The sequence below is a fragment of the Glandiceps talaboti genome, chromosome 1 (genome assembly GCF_964340395.1).
Source record: "Glandiceps talaboti chromosome 1, keGlaTala1.1, whole genome shotgun sequence".
In the NCBI taxonomy this organism is placed as follows: Eukaryota; Metazoa; Hemichordata; class Enteropneusta; family Spengelidae; genus Glandiceps; species Glandiceps talaboti.
This window is the reverse complement of record NC_135549.1, coordinates 24,377,573-24,401,480: the sequence shown is the minus strand read 5'-3', so window position 1 is coordinate 24,401,480 and position 23,908 is coordinate 24,377,573. Positions and strand designations below refer to the sequence as shown.

Below are 23,908 nucleotides of genomic sequence, written 5' to 3'. Positions count from 1 at the left end.
TATTTGACCTAAGAGGTGCAGTCAGCATTAGCAATATCTGTATGTAACCAGAAATATTTTGAATTTTACATCGCTCCACCGAAAGCTGCTGTATACATTTAACAGACGTGTTCTAGACAGTAACAATACTCTAATTCGAATCTGCATTGACTCGGATGCATACTTTCTCTCAAACTTTTGGAGAAATTATAGAGTGTCATGTACAGTACAAGATAGTTGATAGTTTAATATTCTTCTTTTTTTTCTTCTTTTTTTTGTATTTGTATTCATATGTTTTTTATATTTTTACGGGACATCTTGATGGCCTTAAATAAAGAAATAATATAATAACAATAATAAAGATATTACCTAACATGGGAAAGGAGTTGTTAAAATTGAAACCTTTGCTGTTTCTCTAAGTTGTTACAAAACACAGTACACATCAAGTATAATTTGCATATGTAATCAAAATGTAATGTGATTGAAGGTTTTTGAAGAATTACATGTACATGTACATGGTATGTATGTAGATAAGTAAGGTTACAAAAAACACCTAATGCCTAATGGTATCAAATTATGTGTGGTCAACTAACATATTCTCTCACATACCAGCCATTTTTTCATAGTCTGTTCTAAACTCGCTGATTTTTCTTTGCTCTTAATACATGCATGTGTACCAGTCAGTGTCCTCTTTTGCTTATTGATCAATAATAATATTACTCCAATTAGTGTGAGAAGCCCCTGATACAACCTAGTAAAAGCAATACAACCATACGGACAGAGACACAATATACCAAACCTATAGAACTCATCAGACCATGATGAAGCTAAAGGCAATACATGTACATCCATACAGACAGACAGACAGACAGACAGATAGACAGACAGACAGACAGACAGACAGACAGATAGATAGATAGATAGATAGATAGATACAAGCAATACATCCATACAGACAGACAGACAGAGATACATGTACCATACATGTACCAAACCTATAGAACTGTCGAGACTGTTCAGGTGTTATCAATATCTCACAGTAAACTATTTGAAGTTGAAAACTTCTTTGTATTAGTATTAGTACCTCCATCTTTCTTTTTTTGATGTTTTGTAGGATGCTTTTCCGTCATAAGTATATTGTCAGTGTTAGTCTCTGTCTCTATATTGGGCTGAAGGAATCGTTTGTTGAGTTCTTCATTGCGTTTGGAATCAATCGATGTTGTCGTTAGATGTCGTCTCTTCTTGCAGCACCTTCCTAGAGCGGTCTTGAAAGCTACCCTGTAGCGTCGACTGGTTGCATTGTAAATGAACGGATTCACAGCTGAATTCAGAAATAACAACATTCTAAAAACAAGGTACAGGTCCCAGTAAATGTCCAATGGAATGAAGTAAGAGCCGCCAAGTAGGATAATGATCTCCTGGAGAATCAGCAAATTGTCTGGGAAGGCCAACAGGAAGAAAATAATGGAACTGATGATGAGGAGTCGGATGACAGATTTCGTTTCCTGGTAGAAACATGTCGGATACAGTGTTTGATGTCGTTGGTCAACGATGCGTCGTCTTCTCTTTCTGAGTCTCAAGATGACGAAAGTATACATAATTATAACAGTACACATGGCCAGGACAAATGGTAGCATTTGAATAAACAACGTTGTTATATAGAACTCCCAAGTGTAGTAGAAACAAAGCACAAAAGGTAGTGCTGATAACAAAGTAGCTACAACCCATGACGCGATGATGATTCTCAAGTTGCGAGTTCTGTTATCAGTCTTGTAAGCTTTTAGTGGATGGCACACAGCGATGTATCTTTCAATGCTGATAAGACCCGTGGTGAAGATAGATGTAAAGAGAGGAATACAGCTGAACACAGCCCACAATGCACAAAAGGGGACGTAAGCTTGTATAAACTTACTTGCAATTTCCAATGGGATTGAGCAGGTCAAGCAGATTAGATCTGAGATGGCCAAGTTGACCAAATACATGTTAGTCACTGTCTGCATAGAACGGATCGTTGCATACACGTACAAGAATACAATGTTAGCAATGTCTCCGACTACCATTATGATTGGTATAATAACAAAGAATGTGATGAACAGTTCCTGGGAGGGGAGATGTGGGTATGGATTAACATCACCATCATCATCAGTTGTCTCGTTAGTTCCATTGTTACTATCGCTGAAAAGATGATAGTTATCAAAACCAAATGATTGACACACAATCATTTTCAATTCCAACAGAATGCCTTCACGTCTAGTAGATCTTGCCAGTTTGTCACCACAAAAGGTGACAAATCCTTGAGTACATTGTAATCAGGTGCAATCAGAGTACACAAACTTTAAGAACTGTAATCATGACAATTTTGACAAAATCATATTCACTGCTGATGGCAAATCTTGCACTCAGTTCTCACTGCATTTTTGCTTGTTTGTAAAACTAAGATACAAGCATTGTAACGCAAAACAAATTACCATAGTTCCATCCACCAACTTACAGTTCTGAAGGCTACATCCACAATAACTTAAATCATCAGTTTGAACTGTTACATACATCTTAATTAACTTTCCTGATATTTAGATCGGTGTTACTTTTGAAGAGTAACACAAGCAAACACTTGAACATTTCTTAGATTCATCAGCTTATTGAGAATATGACAGATGGATGACATACATGATCATTTTATATATTAGATTCATGATGTTGTACAATATTCATGTATGCAAACATCCTGTGTTTGTTAAGGCCAAGTTTGGATTAAGATTAATATTAGTCTGTAAGGTACGCCATGACGGGGCACCCTCAACATCAGGCAACCCCTAACACAGGAGGCCAGTGAGGGCAAAATGTCACGACGTATTTTACAGTCTAGATTAATATTGAGTGTGAAAAGCAGTTGTCTTGCAGAGCTTGGAAAAAGTTTGTCGAATGTCCACAACAAGAGTCTGATCCTGTGTAATCATTAGAGCCCCAATAACAAGATAGCATACATTTTGTAAATGCAAGAATATTGAATGTTGATACATTTATGATAACACTAATGTGAGAACCAAGGATTGAAACACAGGCCTTTCATTAACAGATTTTTTGTGGGTGATACAGGCCAATATACAAAATTATCCAGAAGTGTCTTATGTACATGTACACACTGATGATGTTTCCCTCTCAAAACATGCATGGTCACATGGGGTTCAATCCCCCCCACCGCCCAGTTGTCAAGACTAATAATGAATTATATAATACGTAAATTACTGAATTTTGAGTGAATTCTGTCGTAGTGTATATCAAAGACTTACAGGAACCTCTGTTATTCCGTTTTAGATCCATTTTGTGAGTTGAGAATACATGTAGACCTCTAAACATATACTCCAAATAATATTTAAACAGATACATGTACCTCTTCGAAAATAACGAATCTTTGACATACATGTACATATATGAAGCAAAAACAAGTCAAAGAGTACTTGTCAAATTCATCATTTATTATTTACAATGACCTTTAGTACTTGAACAACAACACAATGCACTACACTGTGAAATTTTGCAATACTGACTGAGGGGTGCTGATCAAGGGTGCTGATATAATATGCTGTATGTAAACCACAGTGAAATTCATTGGTAATGTAAAATAGCAGTTTCATATTTTTTGAAACAATTATAAATCAAGCATACATTAACATAAAATTACATAATAACTATTTTCGGTACTATACTAGTATACATCTACATATAGTTTCAAATGACATACAATATTCTACATTTGTAGTTTTGATAATCAATTATCTTAGTTACCTCACACTCACAGCTGATCACTTTTACAGTCTTCATGAAATTAAACATAATTGCTGATGAGAAAACATTACCTCTTGGTTGTGTAGCTAAGGCCTAAAAAAATAATTGTTTGGCTCCGGTTACCCAACCCCACCTAGCTTTTCACTGCCGACCCTAAACTTTTTATTTACATATTCAAGAAAAAAAAATTGCAAAAATTGTGGTCTCACGAGAAATAGTGGATGCGGAAACTGACATTACCACTGTTCTTCCAATATGTAATGGCTGTACATCTCATATGAAATAAACAACACAGACACCATTTGGAAAACACTGGAAAATCTGAACTAGACACTTATATAGAAAAAAAATATATAATAAAATATAATAAAAAGTCTACCTACCCCACCTATTCTAAAATTGAGTGTCATTGGAACCACACAATTTTTTTTATAAGGCCTTTAGAAGCAAAAAACATTACTATATATTATTAATTATTGTAGTTTTAGGAAATAATTAAAATACACATTTATTAATAATTTCTGGATTTCAATTGCTAACCCCTTCTACACCATGTACACCAATCTGATTAAAATCTGAACAAGGAAAATTGCTATTGATATCCTTATTTTACTTAAATTACATCATTCATACATTGTTGCTCATTTTTGGTTTTGTTGTTCTGATAGTTGATTCCCTCGTCAACTCTCACAATAGGATAACAAAATAAACAAACAACAAATTAAGATGTTATTCCCCAATATTTTTGTTCATTCAGCCAACGAAAATGTGAATGACCTACAAAATGTAACTTAAGTTAAAGGGGTTTTGTCACTATTTGTCTAGCAACTCATAGTGACAACACTTAGGTCTTGAGTATTTTCTGGCTGAATGAAGAAAAATATTGGAGAATAACATAACTACATGTATACCAGTGCCAGTAATATCAAACAAAAATCATGAAAAGTAATGGCAATTTTGAACGTTTTGACTCATATTTTGAACACAACTGAACTAGTGACCTAGACATGCATTGTCATAACATAGACATGCGTTGTCATGACATAGGACGACAAGAGTATATTTTTTTGCTTATACATGGTATAATGTACATTTTAGGAAATAATAAATATTAAAAGGAAATGTACAGTAGTCCTATTCCTATGTCAGATTTTAATCACATTGATTTTTTACACAGAGGTGACTGTGTTGATAGATACATCATCATGTAAACACTTGTATTTCATGATAAATTCATAGCTACAAATATACCACAAAGCCCTACTAACAACTATTTACAGCACCAAGCTGTACTAATAGCTTTAAAAAGATGGCAACCACTGCTCATCCTGCTACTTGACAAGGCTATCTAAGAGATAATGTCTCATAAAACAGGGTTCATGGTTCCAATGTATCAAGTTGCAAAGTAAGGGTATGTATGAAGCATTGAGGTAAGGAGGTAGGTAGGTAGGTTGGTACAATCTACATGTACATGTACACTATGTATGAGATAATGTTTTATAAACACCAAGGTTTATGATTCCCAGTTATTGTAGCAAAGCAAGGGTACATGTATGTATGAAGGTAAGGAGGTAGGTACTGTAGTAGTTACAATTAGATATTTACATGGATGAGATAAGATATCATTAATCAGAGTCTGTGGTTTCACTAACTAATCAGATGCAAGCAAAGGTAGGTCTACCTATAAATAATAAAGTACATAATGTATGTGTATCTATGAGGTAGTACTAGTCTCTCATTAAATATTAACATGTTTATACAAAGCCAAGGTATATGAAAGTAAGGACACAGCGGTAAATGTACTGGCCTGAATGGTGTTCAAATTTGGTGGCCCACAAATAATTATCAGCCACATCATTTTGAGGGTATAGAAATATAACATCCAGAACTTGTGGTCCACAATTATATAACTGATTATATTGTTTTGAATGTATGGAAATCATCACATAATAATACCACATATCTGTCAGCTGCATTTCATTCAGAGCATTTTCATTAAATATGACTTGAACTTCCTGATAAAGCCTGCCAAGTACAATACTAGTCAAAAACTCAAGGTGTTTTATAGTGAAAAAGAAAAAAGTGGTAAACTTGACATTTTAATACTAAGAATTGAAACTTATTACAATTATAATGTTTTTAAAACTAAAACTGAGATATTGTATTTTTCAATAAAACACATTTACATTTGAATAAAAGTTGATAAACGCATACATTTTCACAAAATAGTCATGAAAAGCACGCGAAAGTTGTATAAAAGATGAAATGGGGACATTATTAACACTTATATTACATGACTGGGATTTCATGATCTATAGTTTCTACAGTCTTAGCCTCCTCCTTAGACATGTAAAAGTCTTCATGATGTCTTGAAATACTATAACTTTCCGAGTGCCGAAAAGAATGTGGTGTGATACTGTTACGTTTACCTTTGTTGCAGCAGGAAGCAAATGCTTTTTTATACGCCATTCGGTATTTCGAACTCATTGAAGTATATATGACTGGATTAATGGCTGCATTGAGAATCAGTAGTGAACGAAAAATGTAGTAGATAACTGTAAATGTATCAGTGTATCGCACTGAAATAGCTCCCAATTGGTCCAACAAGAGGAGAAAGTACAGCAGCTGATCCGGAAAGACGCAGATGAAAAACACCGCAGTTGTGACACCGAGGACTTTGATCACATGTTTTGTATCTTTCGTCCTGTTAATATGGCCCAACTGACTACCAATCTGAAGGGCTGACAATTGTTTCTTCTTGATATAGTGAATGATAAGTCCATACAGGATAGCAACGATACACATTGTAATTACAAACGGTAGAGTCTGAAAAACGATCATCAAAATACTTTGAGTGGTTCCAGATTCAACAGTACAAGCTGCCAAGACCACCAGGCAAGCAAATAAGAATCCTAAAAACCAAGCGGTCAATATGCAAATCCTAAACCTTGTTTTAATGTTCAGTTTTTGAACTTTTAACGATCGGCAGATTGCAATGTACCTCTCGATGCTTATAGCTGCTATCGTAAACATTCCTGTGTACTGTGGAACAGACATGAAGAAGCTGCCGCTGCAGTTGACACTACGGTCTTCATCAGGTGGTTTATACAAAGAGGAAAGTTCCAATGGTACAGTGATCACAATAAACAGACAGTCAGCAATGGCCAGATTGAGCAGAAAGTAGTTGATATGTGTCTGCATTGCCCGAACTTTGTAGAGTACGAATATAAAGAGTCCGTTGGCTGTGAGCCCACAAACAAATAGTAGAATCAACACAATGGTATACACGATACTTGAGCTGTCTTCAACACTCTGAGTTGTCGATTCATCAGTACTATTTACATGTAAACTAGTCCAAGTAAACGCTTCACTGGTTGACGATGACATTCTCAACTTTGTGTGAACGATAATCCACAACTGAGCTAATGACAGAAAATCCGACCTTTCAGACTGTTTATAAATCTGCGTCTTCCAGTGCACTACTTGACAGACTGTGACCATGGCCTGCAGCCACTCTGGAGGTGTACATGTATTCCTACATCTTTATCTTATCAGTATAATTATTACAACACCCCATAAATTTGTCATAAATTGGATACTGATAACTGACATGATGGTTTGGTGACTACAAATAAATGTTAAACCTGACACCTGACAAGACTGCTTTGCCCAGAAACCAAACATTACTTTGTAGTTTTATTGCTGCTCTCTTTAATTTAGCTTGAGTTTAAGTCATCATTTGTACATTAATTAGATAGAAACTTATATATACATTATTCCAGGTGAAAGGTAAACAATAGTGAATGATAACAGGGGGTGTCAAGCCACAAAAAATCAGTATGAGTACAATTCAATGAAAATTCTCAACTTGAAAGCCGAAAGGTTTTTTTAAGCTGCATGTACCAGTAGATAAATTCACATCGTTCAAACTGAGCTGGAAAACATACATGCATGTACAAACAATATGAACATATATATGAAATCTTCCATTTCCCCTCAAGACAGTACTGACAGTGCTCTTCACCATACAATGTACTCATATGTGTAGTTATAGATACTGAGAAATATCTTTCCTGTGGTTCTTCATGTAAAATGTTTGAAATACATACATGTACATACATATCAACTCCTGTATACTTGCGATGAAATTAACTTCACAGGTTCAGTCTGTGACAGATAGATAAAACAGAATCAATACAGACTTGATTTTGTTCATTGATTACTTTTCAAATCAATGCTATGGTACGTATATTTTGTACTTGCAATGATATTGCGCGTTATCAAGGTGTCACCCTTTAATACATCAAAGCAATGTCTGCCGGTGCATGGTAACACCACACATGATCCAACCTACAATGTAAGGTGTCACCCCCAGTCACACCATACTCAGATATAGTTTCACCTGAAGGTAGATTTTTGTGTAGTCGACAAGACTATGGTGATGGGTTCAAGTTTAGGACAATTAATGAGGTTATTATCATTTATATCCAGGAGATGAGAGACAATCTTCAGCTATCTAAACACCACTCATCATCCAATTGTCATTATGATGACTTTAAGTTTTAGTTAACCAGAGCTTGTTGAACTGCTGACTACCAAACCAGAAAGACTACATTTAAATTAGGCGGCACAATTTTTTTTTTTACATCTCATGCATTTTTCATCACACAAACAAAATACAGAGAGATATCGTAGAAAACGATGACACAACGTATAGTAATAGTATGTTAATATTGTACCATTACCAAGGGTTATTATTACTTACGAGTAGCGTTTCACCTGTTCAGGTCGACAGGCTTAGTCAAACTGTCCATTTGCTGGCTTTACTGTATACCGCTAGATGCCGTATTGACAATGCCGTGATCGTAGCAAGCAAGTGGACAGTTTGACAAAACCGATTGACCTGAACAGGTGAAACGTTAACTCATAGTAATAACATCCCTTGGTCGTGGTACAAGAAATATGATTTACTGACCTGATGAACATGTTTAAAGAGATCAAAAGAGATCACACGTATACATGCAGTTACTAGACTACTACAAACAGTACCACGTAAAGTCAACTTATTCACTCAATCTTTTCCAAACATTGCCTCATTTACTTAAATTTGTTTAATATTTATTTTTCTATTATTTATGAGTTTTTGCATGATAAATTTGTTTTCTGTTGTTTTGAAGTAACTGTTCACGTACCAACGCCATCAAACAGAACATCTACATGACCTTTTAAGAAATACAAAAAAAGTACACATCATTGATTTTATAACTCCTAGAGAAAAACTTGCCACATACATCTTACATGTAAATTGTAATCATGAATTTAATTACGGTATCTTATATTTCTTGTATATACTGATTTTTTTTTACAAAAGAAAGCCATCCATTTTAATACAATGTGCGTGACCTCGTTGAAATTTGACATTGATGGTTAGAGTACAAAAGTCCAGTCTTAAGAATGTGTACACAATACTTTATCACACCCCTAATAGTTACAATGTAATGTACATGATGTACTGTACATGTGTCATTTGTAATGTAAATCTTGTCACCATTGCTTCTATTTGTATTTCGTATTGAAATCAGAATATTGGAATTCAAGAAAAGGGCAACAAACATTCTGTATCAGTGTACATGTATGTGCAACATATCGTAATTGAGATACATTTTTAAAAACACAAATTTTAGCAAAAGAGGAGTTATAAATGAAGTCTATGATGTCTTTTTTGGTTACATTTGCATGTCCTCAGATCTTCTACATCTTCCGACCTTAGAGTTAGACTACTGGTTTAATACAAATGTAGTCTCAATCATTATGTATCCATGACATTTCAGATGCATGTATCACCGGCAGTGTGCCCTCCAGGCCTATTTGATGCATCAATGACACAGCAATTTCTTGTGATGCACTAAAATTTCAAATTTTAGTGCATCACAAGAAATTGCTGTTGATACTGCCCTACATGTGTATGCCTTACTTTGTGGTGACTCAAACTTTCAAAGGGAACGCATTTAAAAAAAAAACATTTTGACCAACTGTAAAAGCGTCTTTATACGGGGACACACTGATCCCAAGTGAGTACATAAAGACATTCACCTTTCTTTGACTATACAAGGCTATACTTTTATCAATATCAGTGAACTAACTTCACTTCATTTTTGTTCTGATTGCACACTTGATCACAACTTTCTAAAATGTTTTCCTGAATTTGTTCAACAGTTTGACTTGACACATGAGAATATGCTGGACGAACTGGAACTTGTAGCGTAGGGTTTGAACTGATACGATACACTAGATTGTCACCGTGAGTCGTTGGTCTATAACTACATGTAGTGTTACCATTGTCACTCACCATATTATCAGTGTGTGGATGCTGTACACATGTTTTGAAGCAACATCGACAAGTTTTGATGAAGGCTAACTTGAAAGCAGCACGGTATTGAGAGCTTACTGCGGTGTAGATATAAGGGTTGATGGCAGCGTTTAATAGGAGAAGTGCATGACAAGCATAATAGGTTACCTGTTTCACCACATTGCACTCTACGTGAACCACACCCGAGTTTCCAAAGATTACGAGAACATACACCACTTGGTCTGGAAACACAAGTAAGAAGAATATAAGAGTAGTGACGACTAACAGCTTGACGACTTGTCTTGTTTCTCTTACTCTCCAGTTCTGGCGTATGTGGCTGTGAGAATGTATGGACCGACTACGTTTTTGCAGTCGTCTAATCACAAGTACATAAAGTACAAGAACAGTGATCATTGTTATTAAAAATGGTACCATTTGGAAAAGAATTATAACCAGTGTAGTTGTGGATCCTCCAGCATGTAATAAGCAAGGTAAAACAATTGCAAGCGCAAACAGTACACCAAACAACCATGTGGCACCGATTAATCTTCTGGCTCTGACGTTCGAACTTGTTTTCTGAGCTAGCAAAGGCTTACATATCGCGATGTATCTCTCAATACTGATTGTTGTGATGGTGAACATAGCGGTATACTGAGGAATGCAGATAAAGAGAGTCGGAAGGCACTGCAGTTCTCCCGATGAAGACCCAAACTGTAGAACACTAATGTCATGTTGTGCTAGCACGGCTAAAAACAGGGAGTCGACTATTGCCAGATTCAGAAGGTAGAAATTGATGTGATGTTTCCGCATGGACTTGACTTTGTACACCACGAACATAAAGATAAAGTTACCAATTACTCCAAAAGATAAAATAAGCAGAACCAAGATGGTGTATGCGTTAGTTCCTTGTTCAGTCAAATGTCGACACTCACTACCTGTCAAAGTTGAGTTGTCCGATTCTGAAGAATTATTCGTCAAGTTTATAGAAGCCATATTTCACTGACTTTCAGCACCACACAGTACAGGAAGCTGTGAGTTGAATCTTTACAGGTGTTAAATATGATGTCCTTATTTTTAGACTACCTCTTCAGGCATGCGCCAATACAGGTATTTTGACGACTGTCGACACAGTAATTTGCTGGGAAAGGTCTAACCATTGACCAGCTGAAGCAAGTAAATTAGTGGTGTTTTGTCAGCACTGTTTGAAGTTCTACATCAATGCTAAAAAGAAAGCATGTACATGTCGACATCACTGTACACCAATGATGATTCACAATCAAGTTCGACCTACTTGTAACAGATTCTTCTGGTTCCTAATAGTACGACATAGACACTGATGTACTGTGGAAAGTTACAAGACAGAGCTCAAGAAACTGCTGATTGGAAATTGCTTCCAGAGGGAACTGAAGTTCAGAAAAAAAATAGATCATAGATGAACACTGGTTACTGAGTATATCCCATGTGCTACTAAGACTCAGACATCAAAACCAGAAATGAGATGTACAATGTACTGCTCTACTGCAATACCCTGATTTGCATACAGAAACTTTATAACAGACTACTCCTACAACATCTTTTAACTGTACACATTTCTCACTATTTGACCAGCCAAACTATCTCATCGATTCTCTATTTCAGTTCTTGTTTTTCAGACTTTAAATCATGAAAATTATAATCTTGTCCCAGTGTACACTTTACACACCTGTTTTGAAAGGCTGTGTACAGACAAAACCTGGTCAAACAAAGACTTCTTTTCAAACCAGCTGTACATGTGTATGTGAGGAGGTGAACTACTAGTCCCAGCAACATGTACATGATGCATTTAATGCAAAGAACTAGAAGTAGAACCCCTACAACATTCTGGTTGAACTAATATTAAGCATATCTGATCCTAACAATATTTACTTTGAAATGAAGCTTACACATGTTTTGTGTTATTTGGATACTTTATTTCTGTAGCTGAATAAACATACAGGTTATTAAAGAAGCTTGGGTGTTTTGAAATTGAAATACATAATGCATAACTAATGGCAATAAACTTTGTACTAGTAGTATACTACAAGTGGCACACTCATATAGTCAGTAAATAGTTGAGATGAGCTATCTTATCATAAATGGTTTGTGAATGTACAATGTACATGTATTCAAATGCACGTGTCAGGTAGTGAACAGCGCCCTCATGAGGTTATATGAAGGATCATTGCAAAATGCTTGAATTTGTGTATCAGGTGTACAATATATCAATGTTGTAGTTAATGATATCTAAATTTGGCAGTTTTGTAAAACATTTTTGTAAACAAAATGACCACACTTCACAAAGATGGTGCATCACAAAAAAAATAACCTTTATGTCGATAATTAGTGACTTGGTTTCTGTAACTCTATGTACCGTAATAATTACATCCAATGTATCAGGCTTAATATGGTTAAAGTATGAGAAAGGGTGACAGATGTGAATGATTCATGGTATATCCAGAGTACTACTGATGGATATACATGTAATACATACAATGTAAGTCATAACTGACGTTATCTGCCTTGTCTATCCCGAAACAGATATACAACCAACATTTTCCCCCCAAAAAATTGAAATACTCCACCTAATATGGAGAAAAAATATATATTATACTTCCATTTAAAAGTCAATCAAATCTTCAATTTGTAGATAAAATTTATAGTTGGCAATTTTACTTTGCTTTTTATATCGTGAGTGATTTATGTATTAAATCACTGTGCCACGTCAGTGATAAGCTACTTTGCAAAGTACTTAAATAAACAAATGTTCTCTCTTTTGATTTATCAGTGATTGATACAACCCTAAATGTGACAACAATTTCATTAATCCTGTTTAATAAGTATTTCTCACAAACTCAGGAAGGGTAAGAAAACAGAAGATAATTTGAATACTAAAACAAATTTCATAGGTTACCAATTACATTGTAAATAATCCTAATATCAAATGTCAGTGTTTTCTAGTTTGCTTGTTATTTTTTGATTGTAATCTTTATTTATTGTTGGGCTCAGATCAGTATAAGCCCCCTCAACCCCCCCCCCCCCCCCCCCAAAAAAAAATGTGTAGTTCTGATGACGCCCAATTTTAGAATAGGTAGATTTTTTTTTTCATGTGTGAGTAGTAATGTTTTCCATTGTTTTCACTTTCAGTATGGTGTCTGTGTTATTGCTTTCTTCCCATCTGCTGTACAGCCATTACAGATTGGAAGAAAGGTTTTATATTGCCTTTTTAAGTTGATGTCAGTTTTCGCATCCACTATATCTTGCAAGATTTTCATGATTTTATTATTTTTTTCTCGATTATGTAAAGAAAAGTTTAGGGTGAAAACTAGGTGGGGTCAAAATACTCATTAAAGGTAAAAGTTGTAGCAGCAAACTTCATAGGACAGGTGCATATTATTGTGGTTGATATATGTACCATATTATACGAAATATGAAACTTGCATATTTGAGATATATCCTAATTACCGAAAATCAATAATCATGCAAATTAGTTATCAACACTGTAAGGTACATCAACAAACTTTATAGGGTGTATAAACTTTGTTACGTTTAATGTATGAAGTAAATTATATTGAAATTGAAGTATGCAGTCGTAAGATATAGCTAATTACCAAAAATCATCAATTATGCAAATTATTCATTAACACTAAAAGGTACATCAACAAGCTTTACAGGACATATGCGATTGTTATGGTTAACATGTGTACTGAATTATATTAAAATTGAAGTATGTATTCTTAAGATATAGCTTAATTGCCGAAAATCGTTAATTATGCAAATTATTCATTAACACTGTAAGGTGCATCAACAAATTTTAAAGGACAAATGTATGTTGTTATGTTTAACGAATATACTAAATTATATTGAAATTGAAGTATGCAGTCTTAAGATATTGCTTAATTAGTTGATTTCATTCATATGCAAATTTCCCTAATTAACATGAACAGATGTCGCTCAAAAACTATCCAGGTCTAGCCATTACCCCAAACATTATATGTACTAAATTTCATTATAATTGAGCCAGCCGTTTTTAAGAAAATGGTGACACAGACAGACAGACAGACACACACACACACACACACACACACACACACAGACGCCCACATGACAGACACACAGACAGACATCCCCTTTTAATACCTCCCGTACCCGTACGGGAGGTAAAAATTATATGTGTGTGGTTCCAATATGGCAAATTTCAAAATAGTGTGGGTAGGAAGGATTTTTATGGAATCCCACTAAATGTAGGAGTGAAATCTGGTAAATTGTGTACAGATGTCATACATTGTACCATAGTTATAGTGGGGGTGCTTCAAGTAACAGAGGGTTGAAATCTGGTTAAAAACTTGCATATATTTCCATACTGTGCACCCCAGTGTTGGTGAGGAACTCCAGTAACAGAGGGGTGAAATCTGGTAAAACTTGCATACATGTAGATTTCTGTACCATGATTATAGTGGGGAAACTCTAGTAAGAGAGAAGGGGAATCTGGTCAAACTTTCATATATTTCCAAAGTGTGCACCCACCCTTCCTTGTCTGTGGTGTACCCGAGAGTTAGTGGAGAACCCAAGTAACAGAGGGGTGAATTTGGTCAAACTTTCACATATTTCCATACTGTGCACCATAGTGTTGGTGGAGGGCCCTCAAACAGAGAGGTGAATCTAGTAAAACCTTCATGTATTTCCATTGTACCACAGTACAGTGTTGGTGGGAACACAAGTAACAGAGGGGTGAATATGGTAAAAATTTCATTTATTTCCATACTTTGTACCATAATTTTGGCTGACAAAAAGCCTGGGTAATTCAGGTATAGATCTAACTTTAACTTCCTTTTCACACACACACACCCCCCCCCCCCTCCCCCCATGATATAGGGTGTAATTACATAGAGTTACAGAAACCCGGTCATATGAATCTCAAACACTGCTACTATATGTACATGTTCTTACAAGTTACAAGTCACAATTGATACAATGATATAGGTGTAAGTCCCTACTTCCTATTAGACTAACTTGTCTCCCTTTAAGACAGTTTTAGGGTATCACGGTAATCTGTAGACGTACACAAACTTCCATGTTACCATGACATCATAGCTACTGTGGAGTTGACACACCTGTTTTAACACATACTCACAGCCATTTTTAGAAATATCATACAAAAGTCCACGATACCACACCATAAAAAAACGCGTTACAGTTATAAATCTCTCAAATAGTTGTTATGTCATTGCATTTTCACTCCATGGGAATCTGAACAAAATGAAAAACAATTACACAGAAATTATGATAAATTTGAATTTAACGATTAATCTACAGTTTACTGTATACTCTATGTCACAGTTTTCAGGCTGAGTCACATTATTCGACGATTACGTCTGGATACACACTATACAAAAGTAACTACCATTAATGTTGAGTAAACAATATTTTCTAAGGGTCTTTCTCAACAGGCTTGAAATTCGGAAGTAATATTACTGTGGATGACGTAGTTCTTGAATTTATAACCTAACATCGAGGGCTCATTCATCAAACAAAAGTCTTAGTAAGTAATCGGACACGAAATCTCAAACCAGTTTCTGTATTCATCTAATAAATTATGACTTTCCACTACTTCTTTAATTTAAAAAATACACGTGGTAAAAACAACAGTATTATTATATATTTATCACTGATACACTACATTTGGTTTTTGCAAAAGAAATTATGAGGAACTCTGTGGGGTCATTAAACTATCACAGTGATATCAGATGCTGACTAAGGGAGATTTGTATGAGAACATAATTGCCCTAGAAAAGGTTGCCAGTCATTGCACTCCAATAGAAGCGTCTTTTTGTCTATTATAAACCACCTACGATGTTCTGAACTAACATGTGGTTTGGAAACCCTCTCACTCAAATCATCAACATACCAGTGCAGTCATGGCTTGTTGTCGTTTTGATTGGCTACGAGATATACATCAATGGACGAGAAAGAGTAACATCGTCAGACACGGAAAAATCAATACCAGTCATGTACCAAAAACTAACACAGATCACTTACATGGATTCCAATGTCGTTTACATTTCACTAGTTCTTGGCTAGATTTAGAATACCCTGTGTTAATCATTCACTCTGTCAAACAGCCCGCCAACTGACATCAGCCAGTAAAAATGACCTTTTTTTATGGGAAATGCCAGCAGACACTTTAATTAGCAGTTGATCAAAACTGTGGCTATTAGGAGAACTTAATGTAGTCACAAGATTGGAGAACTCGTATATCAGCAATATCGAAGCTGACAGGTTGACGAGTGGACAGAGGCCTCCATCAGTACGGATACAGACCTGGTGAAGAGGTCTTCTTAAAATCAAGAGACATCTATGCCGCACTTCTTATTCATACTTTCACGGGTAACTGATTTTAAGACCATTGCATGATGTAATTTACACTTTCAAGTTAGCTAACAATATCGCTCAAAAAAAAACTACTCTACCTACGGTACACCCTTAAAGATGTACGAAAACGAGCTATCTCGGAGTCTCAACACAAATCATCAACCACTTGATACAACTGAGACAAATTACAGTGATAACAGCTCTGCTGGGAGACACAATGGAAGCGAAATTGAACATGAAGTTGGAACGGATCAAGTCATCTATACGATTTTACTTATCGTGATTTTAGTATTTGGATTGGTGGGTAACTTTGCATTCATGTACGTAACATTTAAAGTGCCTTCCATGAGAACCGTCCTGAACATTTACCTGATGAATTTATGTGTGGCAGACACTTTATTTCTCGTAACCGGAATTCCGACCGAAATCTACTTGCATCACCGCGAGGATGTTAACATGAACATAGCGAGTTTCATGCACAGTATATTCAGTTCGATCCCCCAAATTGCTTCACTGTTCATCATGGCACTGGTAAGCATAGAGCGATATGTCGGAATATGTCATCCGTTCAGAGCAAGGTATTTGCACAGACGGTCTCGTATCCGAGCATCTGTTATGGCTTGTTGGATTTGTGGAGTACTGCTATCTCTGCCCTATACACTGTGTGCAATTATCATGTCCAAAGTCTTATTCACGATTACACTTCTGTGTCAACTACTTGCATTCATGGTGTCGATGTGTGTGGTTATCGTTCTCTACACCATGATCATTTGTAAATTGCGGAAGGAAGAGCAAGCACTTGCGAACACAATGTCTGGTGTACTGCATGACAGAAAGCAAGTCATTGTACTTCTTATTGTGACCACATTTGTCTTCTTTATATGCGTCTCTCCTGAGTACGTCTTTTATTTTGAAATGTTGCTGTACTCTGTCGGGGCAATTCCAGAGATGGAAGAGAAGCAACTGGCCTTACAACTGCTGGCTAAAACGCTACTGTTTCTAAACTCTGCAATCAATGCACTCATCTACAATGTTACATGTTCAAGGTACAGAGAGGCATTCAAAAAAGCATTCGCTGGATGGAAATGCACTTCAAAACACAAGCAAGCAAACAGCGACGGAACTATTACGCCGAGATCACGGCCGGGAAGTAGGCATTTGTCGGTGACCACAGTGTGTGATATTGGCACACAAACTGATGATCTCTATGTGTTGGAAGATGATATTGGAACACACATGTGATCACTGCATTTCTAGGATATTTGGTAGACAAACTCAAAATGTGTTGTAGGAAATAGCTGTATGGACTGCATGTACACGTACAATGTATATAAAGTGAGAAAACTGATTTATATCATAGATACAATACGAACATGTTGACAATGATGACGATGATGATGATGATGATGATGATGATGATGCTGATGATGATGGTGGTGGTAGTGATGATGATAATGATGATGATGATGATGATGATGATGATGATGATGATGATGATGATGATGATGATGATGACGACAATGAAATGTCAAGAAAAATTATTCTGACTGTTTTCATGTTTGTAAATGCATGATATGTACACAGCATTAATTAAGTTGATAATATACACATACTATATACATATATGTAGCAACAATTTGCAGAGTCGTAACCTATTTGGGAAGTTGTGAAATCATCAAGATGCAGGCCTATCATATAGTTTGTTCCTTCACAATACCACACTACAATGAACTGAGGTACACGTGTCATTCTGGAGTAACCACACTTTCTGATATGATGTGTTGTCGGTAATCTTTAAATAGCAAAATAAACACAGTTGTTGAATGTTATCTAAGATTCTCACAACAAGTACATCAGATTATTTGTCTGGTCTCATTAGCACCACACTAATGGAACACTAATACTGCCAACCTAAATATGTCAATTTAATTAAGTAAGTAAGTGGTTGATGTGTATCTGGTTATTAATACATGTATTGTGTCACTGTGTGATGTTAATCTGTGAATGATACATTAAAGCTGCACTAGATGAAACAGGAATGTATTTCTGAAATTGTTTTGTTAGGAACAATAACTTACTTGTCGTAACATTGTGCACCTTGAAGTGTATGGCATCACCTGTGTTTCGTAAGCATATCTTTTGTCGCTGTGTATACACAATATTAAAATAAAATAAAATAGATTTTTGGGTGGGCATTCAAAAATCAGCACTTTCAACAGTGGTAGTGATATCAACCTGTTTCTTACTACTTACATGTATGGATGACATCAACCACGGATTAACATGACATGCGTAAATTATTGGTATTTTCACAATTTCTAGTGAATATATTGTGGTTGTCTGATTGAAAAATGATACTGCTGTAATAACCTTGTTTGTCAGATGAGGTACATATTAAGGAAAATAAGTTAAAAATCACATTATGTATTTTGCTAACCTGAAAAAAAATCTAATAAATAAATCTTAAATTACTGCAAAAATGTATATTTTTGAAATTACATTAACGGAGAACAATGTTTGATATAATTAAACTAACAATGGAAATATATTACCTTGTAACTATACAAATACATTTCAGTTTGTACATATTGGTACTGAAATGGGGTTATTAATTTGTACCATCAACTAGTAACAGGGATGTACAGATAAGAGCTGGTAGCTGTTTAAAACAACAGGCTACTCCACAATTTCTTGTTGCCTAAGTTTTCAGGAATTCGTTTATTCACTCTGTATCCATTGTTGGGCGGACCCATGACGTCTCTCTTGTTCCTGTTACCACCTACTTTTCCAGTATTACCTGCTATTTTTTTAAAAATTACCTACATCCCTTTAGCACCGGTAGTAGTATTTTTGTCAAAAACAAATCAGATCTAGCAAAATTTCTACGAGTAATTACTTACTCTCCATAACTATGGTTACGTGTTTGGATAACGATTTTGATAAAAATTAATTTGACTTTTCTGTCTGTAGGGTGAGGGAAGGAGGACCAGGAGGTGTTTCCATGAGGTTTCAAAATCCTTGGCAAAATCATTTTATTAAGTGTGTACAGTACGTATATGACTATCCAATATGTACAAGTGTCTCGTTAAATGTTAAATGTATCGGTGAACAAATACATATCAATATCATATTAATTCGATTTACTACAGTGATATTTTCATTAGGTGAATTTCAACAACTGTTACCAGGCAGACCTATAAATTTTTAATATAAAAGATATCAGTCCATGTGACATGAATTTTATAAGCACAACCTGCTCCCTACCAATAACAGGGATTACAATACAGTGACCTCCTCAAATAACTGTATTGTGTCGAGCCTTTCTATTGGCTAACAACAAGGTTTCAGACTGATATGAAGACTTTCATTGGCTGATTCAAATTTCAATAACTCGGCATATACATGTGGTTGTATCTATTTGCATTTCAATCCAAGCTGTGCATGGCTGCAGCAGTGGTCCGTAGGAAAATACATTAGTATCCTAATAGCATAATCTGGAATGTTTGACTAAGCTTGAAAATGGACAAAATACACACAATCAGTACAAACACTATCACATAATTTTGTGAATGTAAAGAATTTTACAGTATTGATGTACTTCTTCTTCAAAAATTTTTTTTTTTAATTTTTAAAGGATTACGTTATGTATAACAATTTCTAAATCAAATTCATAATTCATAATATGATATTACCATACACCTACTCACATGGCTGATAAGAATATATGTAACGGAAAACGATCACAAAGGGCCAACAGAAATGAATGCATTGTTGAATATGATATTTAGAGAAACTACATGTAAACATCCCAAGTGATTACCGGTACTTTCATTACACTATGCTTCCTTGGATGCACAGAGAGGATTTTTTAAATCTGTAATATAAATTTGTGAATAACCTACCATATATACAGTAATAACTAATGAGTAAAGTATAAGCACAGGAATAAACACAATTTGATATATTCACACCAAAAAATATCTCAATATTCAACTTGAGAGAGTCATTACCATACTGCATACTCTTTTGGATGGGTGAATGGATGGATGGATGAATGGATGGATGGATGGATGGGGAGGATTTATTTCTTCCTGAATACATACATGTAGATGTGTGGATAGAGTTTGTACAGCAGCAAAAGTGCATGCACTCTAAGATACATTCACGCACAAACACTTCTAATATTCTAAGAGATTCCTTTCCCTACAGTATGCACATGCTTCATTGGATGCATAGGGAAGACTGTTTCATTGTTTTTGTATGATTGTGTATATATGTTATATGACTGCATAACAGAAAATTGTTGGGAGCAATTCCCAGCACACACACACACACACACACACACACACACACACACACACACACACACACACACACACACACACACACACAAAATAAAAAAGATTGCTTCATCCTGAATATGGATGCGTGGTTAAAGTTTGCACAGGTAGTACTGACAGTGTGTACAGTCTATTACAGTACATTAATTTTACTTAATGAAAATTTCAAAACTTATATAAAGGATTCCTTTCCCTACAACATGCTTTAAGGGGAGGCAGAAAGACATACATATACATATACTTCCACTGACAAGGGGATTTACGAACGAGTTTTTTTCAATAGACTCAGAAATACAAAAGAGTGTACATTACCTCATCAAGTATGCCATATTCAATATTTGAACAAGGTGTGCCAAGTTATACTGCTACAGAATATTGATAAATGTGTTGTACACAATACTATGTGACAGTATGTCAATCAAAACTCTATTAAAAAATAACCCATAACGTGTACATCAGAGAATAATAATAATAATAATGTTACTTCTCCTACACTGCTTTCCTATTCCATGCTCAAATTGCTTTACAATTATTACACCTAGCATGGACCTATAGTGGCACAACAGCCCTTTTATACTTCCAACTCCCTATGAAGCATACAATATAGTGCAGCCTCATAAGTGGATTGGATTCAAACATTTATATTGCAACCTCTATCCATAATCCTACCAGGTGATATGCCCAATTATACAGCTGGGTTGACTGGGGCACAATCGTAGTTCAAATCTTGCCCAAGGACTTTAACCATTCAGGACCACATGGCAGTGACTAAGCTCGAACCTGCACCTACAGATTCAAACCCGTTCATTCTAACAATACACCATTGTAAGATGACAAGTTCGCAAATGGGCAATTTTACAGTACGATATAAAAAAATAATACTTCAAATGATCGTTTTACATACCTCTCTTGAAATTTTGTAGTCAAATCTGACCTTGGGAAAACTGGAAAATGCTGGAATAAAGGTTCCCACAATGCCAAAGATAACACATAGTATGACTGTTACACTGCACTGGAACAAGGTTATAAACAATGGTGCATCTAACTGTTGGTGAAAAATATGTTATTCAATAAAATTAGAAATCATTGTTATAATGACAAGACCCTGTACAAGGCCTTAGAAAATATATATCAGAGAATAAATCGACAGTGATAATCCATACTGTACGATTTCTTTGTACAAACATTTTTAAAGTGAACAACGGCCTCCCCAAGTAGACTACTATCTGGCAAGAAAGCCTGGTTGGCTAATCAAGTGGTTCACTGCAGCTCAGCAGAGGTGTTAAAAATAGGATACACACAGATGAAAAGGATAGAAATTGTTGGTTAGGCATAAAATGGTGTTATTAAATATCTAATTAGGTATTTACGAATATCTAAAAAAAAACCACATCATCAGTATTGCACATACAATTACAAATAAGAAAGTGGTGATCAATTTAAATGTTGATATATTGCCTTTAGAAACATCACAGAAAACCCATTTTGGACGAATGTCGATATTGCATATTATCAGTTGCCCGGTATGGACAAATGTTTCAAGTCAGTATCGTGGGTGGTTATGATTTGGTGATATTTGCCAATTTTGGAATTAAAATAGATAGTTGAAATTGACATGTTGATCCTCATTTGTATGTACATGCAAACACCGCTGACGGTATTTTTTCAATATTCATAAATACCTAATAATGCCATTATTTTGTATCATGACAATCTTTGAATACAGCATTAGCTCACAAGTGACTGTGCACTGAACTACACCGACAAAAAGAATTAACAAAACACTCTGAAAGAAATAGAAAAATGAAATCTACAATAAGGGAAAAAATGTTCATTTTGTACCTTTAAGTCTTGACTGCTAAGTAGATATTTATTGACAAATACCATAGATATTGATACAACCCTATGAAAATAAAAGATGAAAATCATTAAATGTGACTACAGGTACACATAGTATATCAATGTAATGTCACAAAATCAACATATTGTATGATTACATATTCATGTATATTTTTTTCAAAACACAAGTTACATGTACTATTATATATGTACCTGCATCAGTATGTGCACATAGCACACTACTGAAAAAAATTAATGAATAATGCACACCTGGATGCACGAGTATGCAAATGAGTACATGATCATTCCTTGTACATGGAATATGTGGCTACAAAATGTGATTTCCTATGGAATTTTGCTGTTTCAGATAACCATACACGTATGTAATGATAACAGAACAGAACCAAGTGATGCATACATGGTGCCAATGAGGGCATTTGGGGTACTATTTGAATAGGTGATGATTCAAGTACTTTCACTGGGCATGAAATAGAGGACATTTTGTGAAAAGAAAAATATAATCAAATATACATTTTTGGTAAAAACAAACAAAAAGAAGATAAGTCTGGCAGCTTTGGTATCAGATTACAATCATATTGAACTGAGACTCGGAGTATATTGTGACATTTTTCATACAAATATACAAAGGCACTGTACAAATGAAATCCCCTTAATTGAAACTAACCATAATACCAAACAACTACCTTATACTTATAGTGAGATGCCATCTAGTGCATACAGCTGTTATATATGTACATGTACATGCACACAAGTCTGATTAAAATTTATGAAGACATTGAATAGTATTCTTTTACACATAATGATAAAGGTATACTCTTGCAGACATGTATGACTACATGTAGACTTGAAGTTCTGTTGTTCACCAGTTCAGAAAAAGTATAACCACTCACTATCCAAAAGTTGGAGCATACATGTACATGTATTAGGCCTAAAAAAAAATAATTGTTTGGTTCCTGTTACCAGACCGCACCTAGCTTTTCACTGCCAACCCTATACTTTTTTTACGTATTCAAAAAATAAAAAATAAAATCGCAAAATTGTGAAATCTCACAAGAAATAGTGGATGTGGAAACTGACATCAACTTAAAAAGACACTCTAAAACTGTTCTTCCAATCTGTAATGGCTGTACATCTGATAGGAAAACACAGAGACCATTTGGAAAATAACCTGAACTAGACACTCACACAGAAAAAAATGTAATAAAAT

The 23,908-nt window shown here is 35.2% G+C and overlaps 1 protein-coding gene across 1 annotated transcript in view; it reads right to left on the bottom strand.

Moving 5' to 3' along the window:
• LOC144438691 (GDP-fucose transporter 1-like) overlaps positions 1-23,908 on the bottom strand; it is a 55,230-nt gene that overhangs the window by 29,813 nt on the left and 1,509 nt on the right. The window contains exons 2-3 of the mRNA XM_078127840.1: positions 22,684-22,744; positions 21,746-21,886 (exon numbers count right to left, since the gene is read on the bottom strand). Coding sequence (XP_077983966.1) covers positions 21,746-21,886; positions 22,684-22,744 — 202 coding nt within the window. The remainder of the gene's footprint in view (positions 1-21,745; positions 21,887-22,683; positions 22,745-23,908) is intronic.